At 46.8% G+C, this 21,108-nt stretch overlaps 1 protein-coding gene across 1 annotated transcript; it reads right to left on the bottom strand.

Annotated features, from left to right (window-relative positions):
• Window positions 1-204: 204 nt before the first annotated feature.
• LOC147108908 (peptidyl-prolyl cis-trans isomerase FKBP1A-like) lies at window positions 205-14,191 on the bottom strand. Its single transcript, XM_086005859.1, has 5 exons — window positions 14,051-14,191; window positions 13,916-13,963; window positions 6,084-6,196; window positions 1,729-1,869; window positions 205-1,614 (listed from the first exon to the last, which is right to left on the bottom strand). Exons 1-4 carry the CDS (start codon window positions 14,085-14,087, stop codon window positions 1,741-1,743), a joined length of 327 nt encoding a protein of 108 aa, XP_085861985.1. The 5' UTR covers window positions 14,088-14,191; the 3' UTR covers window positions 205-1,614; window positions 1,729-1,740.
• Window positions 14,192-21,108: the final 6,917 nt, after the last annotated feature.

The raw sequence follows: 21,108 nt of genomic DNA, 5'->3' as shown, positions 1-21,108 counted from the left end.
AATGGCCTCCTTCTGTGCTGTAACCATTCTACGATCAGGAGAATCTCGTGTCCTCTTTTCATCTCAGCAGATCCCTCAGCTGGAAGGCCAGACATGCAGAGCTGTGGAGTGTGCCCTGATCAATACCCACAGCTCCAGCATCTATCAACCAGTCTGAGGGCCAAAGTTTTTAAAGACACAAGCATCACACCAGAAGCTACTTACTGAAACTGGTAGAAAGCATTTTATTGTAAAAGCATTTTCAAACTCATTGAATTGCTGATCACAGAGCTACAGTGCAATGAAAAGATCACAAGCCACACTGAAGAGAATGGGATGGGATGGCAGCGGTGATGACCAGCATCGCTTGCTTACAAATGTCGCTAGCACCTATTTAACTTGTTACAAAGGGGCACACTGGCAAGAAAAAGTGTGAGACAAAGGAAACTTCAGAGGGAAAAGTCACTAGCCTAATGTGGAACCTGGAATAATACTGGAACATGTACAATACAAATATCCCACGGGTAAGAGGCCCAGCTTCATAGCCACTTTCATGGTCCCTACACCATTAATCAGTAGAGTATGCCAGCTCCCATGATTTGCAGCCTTTCCTATGAGTCACAACCTATGTAGTGCTGCCACTGGATACCTTCTGCAGGTGCGTGTGTGAATCATCCATTTATATTAGGCAATGGTCATTTTTTGGAAATGTACAAATTGACGCATTAGCGCCCTCCCTCCCAAAAAAAAAAAAAATAAAAATCAGTCTTGATTCCGACCCAGTGCTGGGTTTTAAACAACATTCAGGAGAATGATCCATCATTTTGTCCCAAGTTAAACTTTGTTCGAAATAGAAGACCAGACCCTATCAAGGATACTAGCACGAGTGGAATCAAATGAGCAGGAGATAGGTGTTGGTGAAATGACAAGAAGCAAAGTTAAACAGGACTTGGGTTGGGCCTGTACACTAGCGGAGAAAAAAGTACTGTGTGAAAAAGTTGAAGCAAATGTTGGTATTAGTTGAATCTATCTCCTCCCCCCCGCCCCCCAAAAAAACCCTTATGTTTGACCAACTTTACCCCCAATTCTGGATAAATCCCCAATGATTAGTTTGTGTTGACATTATTGGCACAAGAGTAAGATTAGGCAATACAGGCAGGCCACAACAGTGAATCTTCTGTATACAAAGATGGACAAGTTTAAAAAGACTGCAATCTGCATGGCCACGTTGTCACTGGTTCTTGTTCAGTTTATGGCTTTTCAATGCATCAAGTCAATTCAAAATGATTATCTTATGCTTTAACAATTGAATATTAAGTCGTCAAATTGATCGGCTTTCCTTTCTACTTGACAGGCACCTTGATGTTTGATATTTGATCATGCGCAACTTAGTCTCTCAGAAAGCAAAGCATGATTTTAAAAAAAGTGGAAAAAACATAAAGTTCAGGATTAAGATCATCAGATTTTAAGTTACAGCCCAAAAAGGTACATGATGTGAGAAGCAGGTTTGTTGCTGACATACAGCAGGTTGTAGATGGAGAAGGTAAATGTAGTGCGATTATAGCCTGGTCCTGCATATTGAATACACACTCTTCAAGCTCGCCCATGTATATGTGCCAAAAGCAGGAGACAAACCTGTCAAAATAAAACAAAAGCGGGTTACTCCACGTTCCAAATTTCTTACTGACCTAAAACAAAAGTACTGAATTATTGTGTGTGTCATCTTGGTCGTATTGCAATTCCACGTACCAAACAATGCTTTCACTCGAGTCTCAAGAGTTCTACGTCAAAAATCAAAGTAGCATGAGGTGGAATGATGCCAGGGTGACCAGCAGCTCCGTAAGCATAGTCAGAGGTGCAGGTCAGTTTTGCCCTTTGCCCAACGCTCATCTAAAATACAAGAGTAACACATTGAACACAATGGAATAGTAAGAGGTTTTACATCATTGAAGCAACAAAGACAAAAACAGTCTCCAAATATCAGTAGCCTCTGCATTGCAAAGGCGAACAGTGGGCAATACACACACACACACACACACACACACACACAGTCACTTGTTGGGCTCACTGCAGAATTTCTCCAATCCAGCAGGTTACTGTGGGTGGGAAGAGGGTAGACAGACTGATTATTGTACTAGTCCACATTATACTTTGGTTAAACATGAATCACCGTAACATACTTTCTCTAGGCTTCTTTAACAACCACAAAGAAATGCGGTTAAAGGGGAAGTATATTCTACTGAACTGCTGTTCCCAGAGTCTCAATCACCTTCTGTATGCCTCCAAACTCCCAGTTTGACATAGCACGGAGGCAGACATTTTATATGACATTGTAAAGGAGTGTTGGGTCATGTTCCAATGTCTCTATTCATGAATTCATGCCATCTAACTGCTTCTCGGAGGGGCAAAATCACCTTAATAAAATAACCTTTAGGGTCACGTGTATTCAGTTTGCTTGGCAGGGGGATGGGATACAGAGTGGAGCTAGAATAGGGGGTGATGTACAGCCAAATATAGAGGAAAAAGCAAGTCAGCTTGGAAGGCAGAGCAAATATGTAACAGCACAAGGGAGTAGGGCAAGGCTGGATGGCATTTATTTTAATGCAAGGAGTCTTGCGAATAAGGTGGATGAACTGAAGGTGTTGATGAACACATGGGAGTATGGTACTGTTGCTATCACGGAGACATGGTTGAGGGAGGGGCAAGACTGGCAGCTCAATATTCCGGGGTATAGAATCTTCAGGCGAGACAGAGGGGGGGGGGGGGGGGGGTGGTAAAAGAGGAGGGGGTGTCGCAATATTAATTAAGGAGTCAATTACTGCTGTAAGGAGGGATGATATATCAACAGGTTCATCTAATGAGGCCATATGGGTAGAACTTAAAAAAAGGGGGCAAGCACTTTGCTGGGAGTGTACTATAGGCCCCCAAACAGTCAGGGGGAGATAGAGGAACAGATATGTAGGCAAATCTCAAGAGAAATGTGCAAATAATAGGGTAATAATAGTGGGGGATTTCAACTTCCCCAATATTAACTGGGATAGTCAGAGTGTGAAAGGCTTAGAGGGTGCAGAATTCTTAAAGTGCATCCAGGAGAGCTTTTTGAGCCAGCATGTAGAAAGTCCTACAAGAGAGGGGGCGGTACTGGACCTAATTCTAGGGAATGTGGCTGGCCAAGTGGAAGAAGTGTTAGTAGGTGAGCACTTTGGTGACAGTGACCATAATTCGGTGAGATTTAAGGTAGTCATGGAAAAGGACAGAGATGGACCGGAAATAAAGGTTCTAAATTGGGGGAAGGCCGATTTTAATATGATAAGGCAGGATCTGGCCAAAGTGGACTGGGATCAGCTACTTGTAGGAAAATCCACATCGGAGCAATGGGAGTCTTTCAGAAAGGAAATTGAGAGAGTACAATGGCAACATGTTCCCGTAAAGGTCAAGGGTGGGACCAACAAGCCCAGGGAACCTTGGATGTCAAGGGATATACGAGAATGGATTAGGAAAAAAAGGGGGGCTTTTGGCAGATACAAAGGACTAAAGACAGAGGAAGCCCTAGAGGAGTATAAAAAGTGCAGGGGGATACTTAAAAAAGAAATTAGGAGAGCGAGGAGGGGCCATGAAATAACACTGGCGAGCAAAATAAAGGAAAACCCTAAGGTGTTTTATAAGTATATTAAGGGCAAGAGGATAACTAGGGAAAGAGTAGTGCCCATTAGGGACCAAAGTGGCAATCTGTGTGTGGAGCCAGAAGATGTAGGTGGGGTTTTAAATGAATTTTTTGCATCTGTGTTCACTATGGAGAAGGACGATGTAGACATAGAAATCGGGCAGGGGGACTGTGATATACTTGAACATATTAGCATCGAGAGGGAGGAGGTACTAGCGGTTTTAGCAGGCTTAAAAGTGGATAAATCCCCAGGCCCGGACGAGATGTTGTGTGAGGCAAAGGAGGAGATTGCAGGGGCTCTGACACAAATTTTCAAAAGCTCTCTGGCCACAGGGGATGTGCCAGAGGACTGGAGAACAGCTAACGTAGTACCATTATTCAAGAAGGGTAGTAGGGATAAACCAGGGAATTACAGGCCAGTGAGCCTAACATCAGTGGTAGGGAAATTATTGGAAAAAATTCTGAGGGACAGAATTAGTCTCCACTTGGAGAGGCAAGGATTAATCAGGGATAGTCAGCATGGCTTTGTCGAGGGAAGATCATGTCTGACCAATTTGATTGAATTTTTCGAGGGGGTGACTAGGTGTGTGGATGAGGGTAGTGCAGTGGATGTGGTATACATGGATTTCAGTAAGGCTTTCGATAAAGTCCCGCATAGGAGACTGGTCAAGAAGGTAAGAGCCCATGGGATCCAGGGTGCCTTGGCACATTGGATCCAAAATTGGCTTAGTGGCAGAAGGCAGAGGGTGATGGTCGAAGGTTGTTTTTGTGACTGGAAGCCTGTGTCCAGTGGGGTACCGCAGGGATCGGTGCTGGGTCCCTTGCTGTTTGTGGTCTACATTAATGATTTGGATGTGAATGTAAAAGGTATGATCAGTAAGTTCGCAGATGACACGAAAATTGGTGGGGTGGTAAATAGCGAGGAGGGTAGCCTCAGTCAGCAGGACGATATAGATGGGTTGGTCAGATGGGCGGAACAGTGGCTAATGGAATTTAACCCTGAAAAGTGTGAGGTGATGCATTTTGGAGGGACTAACAAGGCAAGGGAATACACAATGAATGGTAAGACCCTAGGAAAGACAGAGGATCAGAGGGACCTTAGTGTGCATGTACATAGATCCCTGAAGGCAGCAGAACAGGTGGATAAGGTGGTTAAAAAGGCATATGGGATACTTGCCTTCATTAGCCGAGGCATAGAATATAAGAGCAGGGAGGTTATGATGGAGCTGTACAAAACGCTGGTTAGGCCACAGCTGGAATACTGTGTGCAGTTCTGGTCGTCACACTATAGGAAGGATGTGATTGCTTTGGAGAGGGTGCAGAGGAGATTCACCAGGATGTTACCTGGGCTGGAGCGCTTCAGCTATGAAGAAAGACTGGACAGGCTGGGGTTGTTTTCCTTGGAGCAGAGAAGGCTGAGGGGGGACCTGATTGAGCTGTACAAAATTATGAGGGGCATAAATAGGGTAGATAGAAAGGAACTTTTTCCCTTAGTAGAGGGGTCAATAACAAGGGGGCATAGATTCAAGGTAAGGGGCAGGAGGTTTATAGGGGATTGGAGGAAGAACTTTTTCACCCAGAGGGTGGTTGGAATCTGGAACTCACTACCTGAAAGGGTGGTAGAGGCAGGAACCCTCACAACATTCAAGAAGCATTTGGATGAGCACTTGAAATGCCATAGCATACAAGGCTACGGACCAAATGCTGGAAAATGGGATTAGATTAGACAGGGCCTGATGGCTGGCGCGGATGCAATGGGCCGAAGGGTCTCTTTTCTGTGCTGTATAACTCTATGACTCTACAAGAATAACTATTTCCAAAAGGTAATTCATTGTACTTAAAGTGCTATGGGAAGACTAAGATGTGAGAAGCTGTTATATAAATGCAAGTCTGGCCTACTTTGGCTTCAATAAGCTTTCTCTACAAACTGGAGAGCAGTTAGAAACTTAGCTCCGAATTCCACAGAAAGGAAAAAAAAAGCAGACGTCTACTTGATCATTAACTAGTGACTCTTGTTGGAAACATAGAAGATAGGAGCAGGAGTAGGCCATTCGGCCCCTCGAGCCTGCTCTGCCATTCAATGCGATCATGGCTGATCATCCAAATTCAGTACCCTGTCCCTGCCTTCTCTCCATATCCCTTGATCCCTTTAGCCTTAAGAAATATATCCAACTCCTTCTTGAATATATTTAATGAATTGGCCTCTACTGCCTTCTGTGGTACATATGCATGTCTAGTGAGGACCTGAGGAGACTCTGGCGTGATGCTCCACACAGTTATATAGCCTGTTGACACTGTGTATGCGCTCACATGAATTAATGTCACTTGTGTGAAGTACGGGAAGGTGGCTAGCACCTATGGAAGTGTAACCCAGTAAGAGTGTCAGCGCCTTCAGGGCAAGGTGGAGAAAACACAAGACAGAAGTCAAGTTTCTTTTTACCTGAGCGAATCCTTCTTCCCAGCCCTTGATGACCGCTCTTTGACCGATTTTAAATTTAAATGGCGCATTTCGGTCTCGAGAAGAATCGAACTTTGTTCCATCCGTCAGCGACCCTGTTGGTAATGGTAAGCAGCAAAATATTGAGTGAGGTCAGTCTGTAAACTGTCAAATCATGGTAATTTAATATAAATTTGGCTTAATTCAGACGATTGTCCTGTGCCGCATTTCTCCTTTAATTCTGTCACCAGCGGTGGTTATAGGCTCCATGCTGAAGTAGAACTGATCATAGCCCTTCAACTTCTACTATTGTCAATTACCCATTGAATGGGGTCACAGACAAGGCTCAAACGATAGTCAAAATTAGATTTTAATCAAGTCTCTCAGCTGCCAAATTGGACTACGCTCAAATCCAGATCGAGGTAATGCCAACCCCTGCGCAGATCTGCTCCCACTTCTCCCCCAGAGCTCTGATGTGTTGAGCTCACTTTTAACATTTTGGCCAAGTGTATAATTACATAAAAAGGAGCTGCATTTTAGACAAGTTACTTACCGATAGAGAAGGGGGACTGGCGTGGTTATTCTCAGACTATGGTTTTTGGCTATTTGTGAGTGAACCTCAATGGCCATCTCCCACCTCCCTGGAATAATATCCAGCATTGTTACAACGAGACCCTGTTAATAAAAGGTGCTTCTTTAGAAGCACAACACAGGATTCCCCAAATACCACCCAGGCTAAAACACAGCACCCGCCCGGCCCAAGCTTCCTAATGAAATGGGATATACTAGCGGAAGGAGATGTACAAATCACTGGATCACAGTCCACTCTACTCCACTGGGGACACAGTTTAAGAGTGCTGCTTTTATTGTAATTTTGGTGCAGTCTTCATACACTGCGATAGATGAATCTACATTCTTTCTCTCCCCATGTTGAGGGTTAACAATATTAAATATGTCAATATTAGGCATACAATCTTAATTCTTGACCCGAGGCACTAAATGCAAATTTGACATGGCTGTTAACTCCCCTCCAGCAGCGAGGAACATTGACAATAGGACCTGGAGGCGAGACAAAACCGGTTCAGGAAATAGCCATGTAAGCCCAGTATATATTTGGGGGGGGGTGGGGGCGAGAAAGAAACGGTGAAGAAGGGAGGAAATCCTCCTTTAGAGCGGGGCAGCTGCCAACAGTGGATGCACCTGCTACTTGTGTTAGCCACAGGAGACAGCCCCTCCCTCTAACCCCACAACGAACAGTCTAAAATGCAGCATGGTTACACATATGGGGGCATGAAGTGGAAAAAAAAGTTCAATGTTGACAATAATACTCTAAAGAAACAATTTCCATTTGTAATTGGATCTGGGAATTCTTCCCATCTTAGTTCTGCCTGAGCCATCTCGTCGGTCTCTGTGCTCAGCTAGTATAAGGAGTCACTCCTTTTTCCAGCCAGCCCTGCCCCACATCCAACCGCTAAATCGACACCACACAAGCATCTCCAGACAGAATCTTTGTCATGGCCAGCTAGCCACCTCGACCAATCAAAGCTGCCATCTTTTCAGGCTCTAGCAGTTTTGTGTTTTTTAGAGAGGGGAAGGCAGGAGTGTAAAATCAAAATCAGGACAGAAAGAAAAAATAAACATGGAAGATGGGGAAGAAATGAAAAAAAAACACCCACCTATATACAGGAATTTCACCATCACACCGAGCAATCACATGACCAATTACATACACAGAGAACTCACAAATTTACTATCGCTGGAGGTGCAGTCGCAAATTCTGTCCAATTGAAGAATTTTTCAATTCCAATTTTAAAAAGCCAATCTTAGAGCCAATTTGATAAGTCTATTCAAAGAACAAGACAATACTAGCAAATCCCTGTGGACGGTCTTGCTCAAGGTGAGTTGAATACCTTCACTTATATCAACTGAGCCATTATATACGGGCCACATAGAGAGTGTAAGGGCAAGAAAATAAACAGCAAACTACAACAAAAAGGAAAAGATTACAATAAACGTACAACAGAAAAGAGGGTCCATTCTGCACACAATGGAGCTAGAGGCTGCAAATGCGAGACTGAATTACACTTTAAACTAAAAAAATAGCAATAAGGAGCAATGATTAAATTAAAAAAAACTCCAACACCTCTAAATAAAACAAAACAGGTCCCAGGAACATCAGTCCAATTGCACGAGCAGGTCCAGGCCTGCTCTTAAAATGAAGACCTGTTCCTGGGACTAGGGACAGGGTCACTGGCAAGGCTTGGAAGCTAAGCAGAGCCAGGCCTGGTTAGTACCTGGAGGGGTAACCATCAGGGAAGACCAGGTGCAGAAGGTCACGGAAGGAGCCCCGAGGAGGGGTGGTTGGTGAGAAGGTCACGGAAGGAGGAGCGGCTGGTGAGCAGGCCCGGGCGTTGGGCTGAAGATTGTCGGACAGGAGGAATGGTGGAAATGGAATGGCGGCACGCAGCGGCTTTGCTTCTCCCAGTCATGGGAGCTTGCAAGATCACATTTCGTTGTTCATGTACTTGTGCAATGACAATAAAGTTGAATTATTATTATTATTATTATAATGTGCTCTAGGGCTGGGTCCTTCTAAGAGGAAAGGCCTGTGCAACACAATAGAGATAAATAGAAGGGTAAGCTTAATTATTCCGTGGTGAATAATTTAACTTTTTGTATTAGTTATCCTACAAATTGAAATTTGAGACATATAACCTAGTGAATAGCACATAGCTCCTGAAATTACTATTTTAATTTTTTCCACACATTTTATCAGTTGTTTTGTGCTATTTACTGCATTTAATTGCAACTTTTGGTTCTTGGATGCTTGTTTTTTTGGTGGCCCTTCCTAACCTCTCCTTTGGCTTAGCATCCATTTCTGTCTGATTACGCGGATTGAAGTGCCGGGGGCATTTCTCTGTGTTAAAGGCGTTCTATAAATACACACTGTTAGTTGGTCACTGTCGAGCAGCATTTGTTGTGGATTCACACTTTATTTGAGCCAATCACAAATCACCCCTCATAAGACACTGCAAATGTGATGCAATTCAGTTCAAAGAACTCACAGTAGATGCAACATTTTCTATTGTGTAGAAGATAGATTTAATGAGAAAATAAAAAGATAAAATACACAAAAGGAGGGCCGAGAAAACTGTAGATACAGAAAGAACTAAAACTATATGAAAATGAGGAGTAAATCAGCAGTCTTTGTCAGCCACTCCTTCAGGATATAACAGAGCTGATATTAATCCCATGTAGAAAGGAAACCAGCTCTGGTTTCCGGGAAAAGGAACAATACGGCCCTCTATCATACCACTTGATCAGAGATACAACCACGGGTCATATGGCTTTGGACTGTAAAAAGGCTGTCAAATTCAGAATTATTTGATTAAGCAACATCTAGTTCTGCAGGATCATAAGCAGACCAATTAACTCTTCAGATTTCAGGCATCTTGAATGCCAGTGTTGTTTTTCCAAAAGGTAATATTTAAAGGGAAAATATCAGCATTTAGTTTGATCGGGGGGTGGGGTGGGGGGGAGGGGGAAGGGGGTGGATTCTTTGCTCATAGTTTGTTCAAAGAAAAAGTGGCAATCTACTCACATATTTCTCAACTGAAACAGTACCAGCATTTAAACATTGAAATCTCACAAAAAGGGCAGGAAATGCAATGAAGGCACAAACCAGCATTTAATTTCCGCACAATCGGGGACTGTAGATATCCCGCCCATCTCCGAGCTTGCCCGTCAGTTTCTAGCATTCGCCCCAACTGCAGCCGACGCCGTGAAACAGCTGGAAATTCTCACATCTGCTTATATGGAGCAGTCTAAGCAAAACTAAGCTTCTACAATCTATTTGATTTTGAGTTCTGATGAACGGTTTCACTTGAAATGCTAACCCATCTTTTTCCTTTCGCATGCTAACAGAACTAGTGCACTTAAAGCAGCCAATGATTCTTTTGATTGTTACTGTGTTTCTTCCTCAAAACCAATAGTATTTACAAGCATATGCACTCAGATCCTGTTAGATTATACAGGATAGAGCACTGATGGGCCACTCAGTCCATCGTGTTTGTGGCAGATCGCAGAACTATCCACTCAGTCCCACTGCTCTTACACATTCAACATTTTCTTTTTCAAATATTTATGCACTTCACTTTGAAAATGTATCATGGATTCTGGTAGGCAGTTGCAAGTCAAAACACTCTGCAGAAAATCATTTCTAACTTTTCCCTTTGATCTTTTAATAATTATCTTAAATTTATGCCCATCTATAACAACTTTAATATAGTAAAATGTCCCATGGTACTTCATGAGTGTAATCTGACAAAAGTTGCCATTGAGCCAAAGGAGGTGACGTTATGACGGGTGACTAAAAGCTTGGTCAAAGAGGTAGGTTTTAAGGAGGAAAGAGGTTTAGGGAGGGAATTCCAGAGCCGAGACATTGAAGGCACGGCTGCCAATAGTGGGGCGAAGGGAATGAGATGCGCAAGAGGCCAGAGTAGGAGGAATGCAGAGTTCTCGGAGGGTTGTAGGGCTGGAGGAGGTTCCACCTAGTACAGGAAACTTTGGTTTATCCGGAGGTTGTATGTCCGGAAACCTCGATCTAACGGCAGAAATCAGCAGCCGTTTTGGTTAGGTTTTTTTTCTTCTCCTAGCATTTTTTTTTTTTAAAACAGTCAGGCTCCGGAAAGCGTCTCTGTAGCTTAGCAACAGCTTCAGAGACGCTTCCAAGGTACGGGCCGAGTGTTTACAAGCTGTTGCTAAGCAACAGTGTTTGTTGTCAGATACGGAGATGAAAACCTCCGTATCCTTCAACATTAGCGCTGGTCTATCCGGAAGTTTTGATAGATCGGCATCACGTCGGTGCCGGATATCGCGAAGTTTCCTGTAGTGTGATTCTGTCTCGCACATAACCTTCTGCCAAATGCTCCAAGCCTCATGGCCAGATATTTTTAACCATCATTACTTCTCTTCCACATGTGTCCTGAAAAGCAAGTTACCACAGTCGGCATGCCGTTATTTAGAAAATTTCAGCTCTCACAGGTTTGACAGCTTTAAAAGAAAACACACCTAGTTTTACAGCACACACCAGCCATTGAAATACGATACCTCCCAAAAAATTATAAAGTTCGATGTTCGGGATACTTTTTTTAAGATATCAAATCTAATTTAGCAGCCGCTAGTAACACGACCCATTACAGCAACTACACACACTGCCTGGAACTCAGCAGAGCCGCTCCCCACCTGGGTGGGCCAGCTCCCAACCTGCAAATGGGCCCCATTTTGCCAAAGGACAAGCGATGATTGGGTCCAACACCAGCCGCTCTAAACAATCAACAACAACTTTTATTTATATAGTGCCTTTAACGAAGTAAAACACCCCAAGGCGTTGCACAGGAGTATTACAAAACAAAAAATTTGAAACCGATCCACATAAGGAGAAATTAGGGCAGGTGAAAGCTTGGTCAAAGAGGTAGATTTTAAGGAGCGTCTTAAAGGAGGAAAGAGAGGTAGCGAGGCGGAGAGGTTTAGGCAGGGAATTCCAGAGTTTAGGGCCCAGGCAACAGAAGGCACGGCCACCAAAGGTTGAACGATTATATCAGGAATGCTCAAGAGGGCAGAATTAGAGGAGCGCAGATATCTCAGGGGGGTAGTGGGGCTGAGGAGATTACAGAGATAGGGAGGGGGCGAGGCAATGGAGGGGTTTGAAAACAAGGATGAGAATTTTGAAATTGAGGCACTGCTTAACCGGGAGCCAATGTAGGTCAGCGAGCACAGGGGTGATGGGTGAACGGGACTTGGTGCGAGTTAGGACACGGGCAGCCGAGTTTTGGATGACTTCCAGTTTACGTAGGGTGGAATGTGGGAGGCCAGCCAGGAGTGTGTTGGAATAGTCAAGTCTAGAGGTAACAAAGGCATGGATGAGTGATTCAGCAGCGGATGAGCTGAGGCAAGGGCGGAGACGGGCGATGTTACGGAGGTGGAAATAGGCGGTCTTTGTTATGCTGCGGATATGTGGCCGGAAGCTCATTTCAGGGTCAAATATGACACCAAGGTTGCGAACAGTGTGGTTCAGCCTCAGACAGATGTTAGGGAGAGGGATGGAGTCAGTGACTAGGGAACGGAGTTTGTGGTGGGGACTGAAAACAATGGCTTCAGTCTTCCCAATATTAAATTGGAGAAAATTTCTGCTCATCCAGAACTGGATGTCGGACAAGCAGTCTGACAATTTAGAGACCGTGGAGGGGTCGAGAGAAGAGGTGGTGAGGTAGAGCTGGGTGTCGTCAGCGCACATGTGGAAACTGATGCTGTGTTTTCGGATGATGTCACCAAGGGGCAACATGTAGATGAGAAATAGGAGGGGGCCAAGGATAGATCCTTGGGGGACACCAGAGGTAACGATGTGGGAGTGGGAAGAGTAGCCGCTGCAGGTGATTCTCTGGCTACGATTAGATAGATAAGAATGGAACCAGGCGAGTGCAGTCCCACCCAGCTGGACGACGGTGGAGAGGCGTTGGAGAAGGATGGAGAGGTCAACTGTGTCAAAGACTGCAGACAAGTCAAGAAGGACGAGGAGGGATAGTTTACCTTTGTCAGTCACAAAGGATATCATTTGTGACTTTGATGAGAGCGGTTTCGGTACTGTGGCAGGGACGGAAACCTGATTGAAGGGATTCAAACATTGAATTGCGGGAAAGATGGGCACGGATTTGGGAGGCGACAACACGTTCAAGGACTATGGAGAGGAAAGGGAGGTTGGAGATGGGGCGGTAGTTTGCAAGGACGGAGGGGTCAAAGGTTGGTTTTTTTGAGGAGGGGTGATGACAGCAGATTTGAGGGAGAGGGGGACAGTACCCGAGGAAAGAGAACTGTTAACAATATCAGCTAACATGGGAGTCATAAAAGGAAGTTGGGTGGTCAGCAGTTTGGTGGGAATAGGGTTGAGAGAGCAGGAGGTGGGTCTCATGGACAAGATGAGCGTGGAGAGGTCATGAGGGGAGATGGGAGAGAAACTGGAGAAAAATATGAGTAACTGAATCCTTAGGCTCCCTTACGGTCAGTACAGAGCTCAGCCTCCGCAATCCTCTGCAGCCCAGATTGCACACGGTTCCCAATCTGTGCCCTGCAGGAAGAGAATCCGCCCGGGATCCATATAACCCCACGCCTACCCCTTCCCCACTGCAGAGATCCACTCATAACCTGGGCCAAGCCTCTGCACCCCAGGAATCCACTCCCAGCCCAGGGATCAGCCCCAGGAATCCACTCCCAGCTCAGGGATCAGCCCCGGGAATCCACTCCCACTTCAGGGATCAGCCCCGGGAATCCACTCCCAGCCCAGGGATCAGCCCCGGGAATCCACTCCCAGCCCAGGGATCAGCCCCAGGAATCCACTCCCAGCCCAGGGAATCCACTCCCAGCCCAGGGATCAGCCCCGGGAATCCACTCCCAGCCCAGAGATCAGCCCCGGGAATCCACTCCCAGCTCAGGGATCAGCCCCGGGAATCCACTCCCAGCTCAGGGAATCTGCCCCAGGAATCCACTCCCAGCCCAGGGATCCGCCCCGGGAATCCACTCCCAGCCCCGGGAATCCACTCCCAGCCCAGGGATCAGCCCCGGGGATCTACTCCCAGCCCAAGGGTTCCACTCCCAGCCCAGGGATCAGCCCCAGTGATCCAGTCCCAGCCCCGGGATCAGCCCCAGTGATCCAGCCCCAGCCCCGGGATCGGCCCAAGGAATCCACTCCCAACCCAGGGATCAGCCCCGGGATCCACTCCCAGCCCCGGGCCGGGCCTTCCCCCATCCCGCAGGGCCGTGCCTGAGCGCCCGTCACTCACCCACATAGTGCACCACGCAGACTTGCCCGGGTTTGGGGAAGGTCCGTCCTGAAAGAGAGAGAAACAGAGACTCGGGTTAGAATCATCGAGCAGACCGCGCGCCCGGGTAAAGCCGCGGCGGCCGCTAACCCCTACCATCTCCCGGGTTGATGGTCTCCACTTCCACTCCCATGGCGGCGCTTCTCTCTCTCTCTCTCTCGGCAGACCCTCTCCCTCACAGCCAGCGGAGCGGGGAGAAGGGGCTCAGGCCAACCACCAATCACAGCTCTGTAACCAACCGCCCGCAGCCAATCGGAGCTCAGCTGGCGGCCGCGGCCGGCTGCCGGGAGCGCCCGGATGTCGCCGGCCGAGCTGACTGGCTGGCGGCGGTTGGTAACAGAGCTCTGATTGGCTGGCCTGCCGGCCGGCCGCCGAACATTCTGGAAAGTCGCGGCCGTGGGGACGGTTGTCCGCTGGCGTCAATCCCGCCTCAGGAGCGGGGCGTCCGCCCGCCAGCCCGGGGACACCGGCAGGGTGCTCCCAGCCCGGGGACATCACAGCCCGGCCACACCGGCAGGGCGCTCCCAACCCGGGGACACCGGCTCGGCGCTCCCAGCCCGGGGACAGCACACCACAGCCCCGGGACATCACAGCCCGGCCACACCGGCTCGGCGCTCCCAGCCGGGGGACACCACAGCACAGCCCGGCCGCCGCCATTCCATTCTGCAGCTTCCCTCGGCCAGCCTTCCGAGTGTCGCTCTTTCGGTGTGATCGATAAACAGAAAACTGTAACTTAACAAAAATCAAAATGAAACCTAACAAATTAAATTAGGAGATGGTTTCTGAGGTGGGATGTGTGTGATGAAGCACTCCAGTCCCTGCCGAGCCCACCGGCAGTCCGGCCGAACGACCTCCCTCCACCGCTCGCTGGCCCCACCAGTTAATGGCCTTGTTATTTCAGATTTCCAGCAGCGCAGTATTTTGCTATTGTATTAGTGTTTGGTTCACTGCCACTTCTCTTCTAGGAATGCCCACCTTGAAGAAGATCTGCTCTTCTCTCCAACGGAATTGCAGTTTGTCTCTCTGTCAGACCGTCCCTTTTGTTCCTTCATGTGGTGTATTTGGACTTTCAGAAGGCTTTCGATAAGGTCCCGCATAAGAAATTAGCGTGTAAAGTTAAGGCACATGGGATTGGAGGCAAGGTATTGACTTGGATAGAGAACTGGTTGGCAGACAGAAAGCAAAGAGTTGGAATAAACGGGTCGTTTTCCGAGTGGCAGGCAGTGACTAGTGGGGTACCGCAGGGATCGGTCCTAGGACCCCAGCTATTCACAATATAAATGATCTAGACGAGGGAACTAGATGTAATATCTCCAAATTTGCAGACGACATAAAGCTGGGTGGGCGTGTGTGCTGTGAGGCGGATGCCGAGAAACTCCAGTATGATTTGGACAGGTTGGGTGATTGGGCAGATGCATGGCAGACGCAATATAATGTGGATAAATGCGAGGTTATCCACTTTGGTGTCAAAAACAGGAAGGCAGATTATTATCTGAATGGCAATAGATTGGGAGAAGGGGAAGTGCAACGAGACCTGGGTGTCCTTGTGCACCAGTCGCTGAAGGTAAGCATGCAGGTGCAGCAGGCGGTTAAGAAGGCAAATGGTATGTTGGCCTTCATAGCGAGAGGGTTTGAGTACAGGAACAAGGATGTCTTGCTGCAGTTGTACAGGGCTTTGGTGAGACCACACCTTGAGTATTGTGTGCAGTTTTGGTCGCCTTATCTGAGGAAGGATGTTCTTGCCATGGAGGGAGTGCAGCGAAGATTCACCAGACTGATACCTGGGATGGCAGGAATGACGTATGAGGAGAGATTGGGTCGATTGGGCTTATACTCGCTGGAGTTTAGAAGAATGAGAGGGGATCTCATTGAAACTTATAAAATTCTAACAGGACTGGACAGACTAGATGCAGGAAGGATGTTCCCGATGGCGGGGGAGTCCAGAACCAGGGGTCACAATCTAAGGATAAGGGGTAAGCCATTTAGGACAGAGATGAGGAGGAATTTCTTCACCCAGAGAGTGGTGAACCTGTGGAATTCTCTACCACAGAAGGCAGTTGAGGCCAATTCATTAAATATATTCAAGAAGGAGTTCGATATATTTCTTAAGGCTAAAGGGATCAAGGGATATGGGGAGAAAGCAGGGACAGGGTACTGAATTTGGATGATCAGCCATGATCTCATTAAATGGTGGAGCAGGCTCGAGGGGCCGAATGGCCTACTCCTGCTCCTATCTTCTATGTTTCTGCCAATTCTCTTCTAGGAATACCCACCTTGAAGAAGATCTGCTCTTCTCTCCGACAGGATTTCCGTTTGTCTCTCTATCCTTGACACAGATCGTCCCTTTTGTTCCCTCCCCACTTTCCCAGCCTCTGCACCTGCTTAAAACCTGTTACATCTCTAACTTTTTCCAGTTCTGACGAAGGGTCACAAACCTGAAACGTTAACTCTGTTTCTCTCTCCCCGGATGCTGCCTGACCTGAGTGTTTCCAGCATTTTCCTCTTACACTGCTCCAATGGAGCTCAATGTAAGCTCGAGGAACAGCACCTCCTCTTTCGATTAGGCACTTTCTGTTGTTATTCCAGTTAATGGCCACTTTGGCCAGGAGCAGTCCCTACGAGGAGGTAACCACCCCCCCCCCCCCCCTCTCTCCCTCCGCACTGGGTGAACAAAGATCGGGAGCGTGGGGACTGAAGTGCAGCCAAAAATCGAATAATAGAAGAGGGGCTACAACCTCTTGCACTCCGTATAAACAGGGAACACGGACTCCTCCAGGCCGCAGAAAAGGCAGGCGGCCCGGGAGTCCGTGAACCGACTTAAAACTTTATTGGAGCCTTCGAGTGTTAGGCCAGGTGTTTTTTTTGTTGGGCAATGGTATTAAAAGAAAATACTTGCGCCTTTGTGCTCAAGTCCCACTTCAACGATTTGATAATGACCGAATTTTTTTTTTTGTTGTGTTGGTTGAGGGATAAATATTGGCCCCGGGACGTAAGAAATAGGCGCAGGAGTAGGCCATTCGGCCCCTCGAGCCTGCTCCGCCATTCAGTCCGTTCAGTAAGATCATGGCTGATCTGATTTAGGCCTCAACTCCACTTCGCTGCCCACTCCCCATAGCCCTTGACTCCCTTATCGTTCAAAAATCTGTATCTCCACTTGAAATATATTCAATGACCCAGCCTCCACAGCTCTCTGGGGTAGAGAATTCCAGGGATTCACGACCCTCTGAGAGAAGAAATTTCTCCTCTTCTCCATTTTAAATGGGTGATGCCTTATTCTGAAACTATGCCCACTAGTTTCTAGATTCTGCCATGAGGGGAAACATCTTCTCTGCATCTACCCTGTCAAGCCCCCCTCAGCATCTTATATGGTTCAATAAGATTGCCTCTCATTCTTCTAAACTCCAATGAGTATAGGCCCAACCTTTCCTCATAAGGCAACCCCTTCATCTCAGGAATCAACCTAGTGAACCTTCTCTGAACTGCCTCCAATGCAAGTATATCCTTTCTTAAATAAGGACACCGGGGATAACTCCCCTGCTCTTCTTCGAAATAGTGCCATGGGATCTTTTACGTCCACTTGAGAGCAGACGGGGGCCTTGGTTTAACATCTCATCTGAAAGACGGCACCTCCGACAGTGCAGCGCTCCCTCAGCACTGCAGTGGAGCGTCAGCTTAGCTTTATGTGCTCAAGTCCCTGGAGCGAGACTTGAACCCACAACCTTTTGATTCTGAGGCGAGTGTGCTACCCACTGAGCCACTGGCGGCAGAAATAAAATGTTGGAAACACAGCAAGTCAGGCAGCATCTCTGGAGAGAGAAACAGAGTTAACGTTTCAGGTTGATGGACCTTTCGTCAGAACTGGAAAAAGGGTATTGAGGGATAGGGCAGCAAAGGCGGGTAAATAGGGATCCAGGGGTATGGGGAGAAAGCAGGGACGGTACTGAATATGGATGATCAGCCATGATCGCATTGAATGGCAGAGCAGGCTCAAGGGGCCAAATAGCCTACTCCTGCTCCTATCTTCTATGTTTCTAAATGGAGTTGAGGTTGCAGATCAGCCACGATCTGATTGAATGGCGGAACAGGCTTGAGGGGCCGAATGGCCTACTCCTGCACCTATCTTCTATGTTTCTATGAATGGCGGAACAGGCTCGAGGGGCTGAATGGCCTCCTGCTGTTCCTAGAGACAAGACAGCGTATTTGCACCATCCTCAGAGTCGGGTCAAGGCTGCTCAGCTGCAATTACAACCACTCTCTGTTCTGTCGGCAAATTTGGCATCTAATTGACACACAGCAAGATCCCAGAAAACTGAAATTTCCAGATTTTTTTTGTGATGTTGGCCAGGATACTGGGGAGAACTTGCCTGCTCTTTGAAAAAGAGAAATAACTTGCATTTCTACAGCTCCTTTCACCACCTCGGGACGTCTCCAAGCGCTTTACAGCCAATGAAGTACTTTTTTTTTGAAGTGTGGTCACTGTTGTAATGTAGGAAACATGGCAGCTAATTTGCAGCAAGATCACACAAACAGCAATGAGATCAATTTAAAAAAAAAAATTTTTTTGAGTTGCTGTTGGTTGAGGGATAAATATTGGCGATGACACTGGGAGAACCCCCACTGCTCTTTGAATGGTGTCACGGGATCTTTTACACCCACCCTCAACAGACGGACATGATCTTGGTTGACTGTCCCACCTGCTAATCACACCTACGACTTCATCATGTGCTGTAAAGAAAGAACTTGCAATACTACAGCACCTTTCACACGGCCTTGGGATGCCCCAAAGAGCTTTACAGCCAATGAAGTAATTTTTTTGAAATATAGACACTTACATAGAAACATAGAAGATAGGAGCAGGAGTAGGCCATTTAATGAGATCATGGCTGATCATCCAAACTCCGTACCCTGTCCCTGCTTTCTCCCCAGATCCCTTTAGCCTTAAGAAATATATCTAACTCCTTCTTGAATATATTTGATGAATTGGCCTCAACTGCCTTCTGTGGTAGAGAATTCCACAGGTTCACCACTCTCTGGGTGAAGAAATTCCTCCTCATCTCAGTCCTAAATGGCTTACCCCTTATCCTTAGACTGTGACCCCTGGTTCTGGACTCCCCCACCATCGGGAACATCCTTCCTGCATCTAGTCTGTCTAGTCCTGTTAGAATTTTATAAGTTTCAATGAGATCCCCTCTCAATCTTCTAAACTCTAGCCTATGTAATGTAATGTAGGAAACACGGTAGCCAGTTTGCACACAGCAAGCTCCCGCAATGAGACAAATGATCTGCTTTCAGGTGATCGTTGAGGGAAGGATATTGGCCAGGACACCAGGAGAACTCCCCTGCTCTTTGAATTTTGCCATGGGATCTTTTACAATTTATTCTCCTTCAGGCTGTGGCTATAAATTAACAGACAAATTTATGTAATGTTCAACAGGTAAATAAGCGATATTTGGTGCAAACCGTATGGCTACAGTCGTTGAGTGCCAAGCAAGCTCTATCTGGTAAGTTTTTAAAGAATTTCCTAGAATTTATCTTGTGCCAACCACAGAATATCGCTCCAGTATTTGAATGTGGTAGAGCGGCACCTCCGATCTCATTTTAATGTAGTGAATTTATTAAGCAATAACTGATGCACAACAATTGTATATTTACAGTAAAATATCAATTATTTAATTCCTTGAGTGGAAAAACAAATGGTCACAATGTAATATGCTATTCTATTATAGATACATTTTTTAAAAATTCCTTTTCGTTCTGTTAATCTTTTCGGTGAGGATTCCAATTGGTTTGACCACCTTCCACTTACTCAGCTTACTGAACAGATCCAGCCACTTAAACTCTTTCACCGGTTGTCGTGGTTTGTTTGGATTATCATGACTGACACTTGGATTCAGAAATAATTGGTTGTCATACAAACTGAACAAATCACATGGTCTGCATTTGTTCTAAAGTAGTTTGATGCCAACAGTTCGAAAACCAGTTTATGCAACTGGGACATGGTTGCTTTTTTTTTAAACTGCAGCTGGCTTTAAACTCCTAGGTGTTGATTTTCTTTTTTCCCTCCGCCTCCTCCCCTCACCCCACCTCCAAATGTAAGTTGGATTGTTTTGCTGGAATGTGCCAGCCTTGAATGGCCCTGAACCTGCTCGTATAACCAGTTTCAATTCATTAATGCATTGCAGGAGAGAACCGAGTGGGCTTGGGCAAGATCCTTGCCCATCAGGAGGAGGGAGCTCGTCTGCTGCAGTAACTTGAAAGGAAACCTTGCTGCAGGATTTAGTTAGGCACCCACAGAAATGCCAGGCAATGACTATCTCCAACAAGCAAGAGTCTAACCACCTCCCCATGACATTCAACGGCATTACCATCGCCGAATCCCCCCACCATCAACATCCTGGGGGTCACCATTGACCAGAAACTTAACTGGACCAGCCACATAAATACTGTGGCAACAAGAACAGGTCAGAGGCTGGGTATTCTGCGGCGAGTGTCTCACCTCCTGACTCCCCAAAGCCTTTCCACCATCTACAAGGCACAAGTAAGGAGTGTGATGGAATACTCTGCACTTGCCTGGATGAGTGCAGCTCCAACAACACTCAAGAAGCTTGACACCATCCAGGACAAAGCAGCCCGCTTGATTGGCACCCCATCCACCACCTTAAACATTCACTCCCTCCGTGGCTGCAGTGTGTACCATCTACAAGATGCACTGCAGCAACTCGCCAAGGCTTCTTCGGCAGCACCTCCCAAACCCACGACCTCTTCCACCTAGAAGGACAAGGGCAGCAGGCGCATGGGAACACCACCACCTCGGCAAGTTCCTCTCCAAGTCACACACCATCCTGACCTAGAAGTATATCGGCCGTTCCTTCATCATCACTGGGTCAAATTCCTGGAACTCCCTCCCTAACAGCACTGTGGGAGTACCTTCACCACACGGACTGCAGCGGTTCAAGAAGGTGGCTCAGCACCACCTTCTCAAGGGTCGATTAGGGATGGGTAATAAATGCCGGCCTTGCCAGTGACTCCCACATCCCATAAACAAATTTAAAAAAAGCTAAAGACATGTCTGGGAACAATCTGGGGAGAAGCAGGGTACTGTATTTACAACACAGAAACAGGCCATTCAGCCCAAAAGGTCCATGCCGATGTTT

Source organism: Somniosus microcephalus, chromosome 13, assembly GCF_052327205.1.
Source record: "Somniosus microcephalus isolate GS21.2 chromosome 13, FLI_Smic_1.0, whole genome shotgun sequence".
Lineage (NCBI taxonomy): Eukaryota > Metazoa > Chordata > Chondrichthyes > Squaliformes > Somniosidae > Somniosus > Somniosus microcephalus.
Note: the sequence above shows the minus strand (reverse complement) of the source record. Positions and strands in the feature narration are given on the sequence as shown.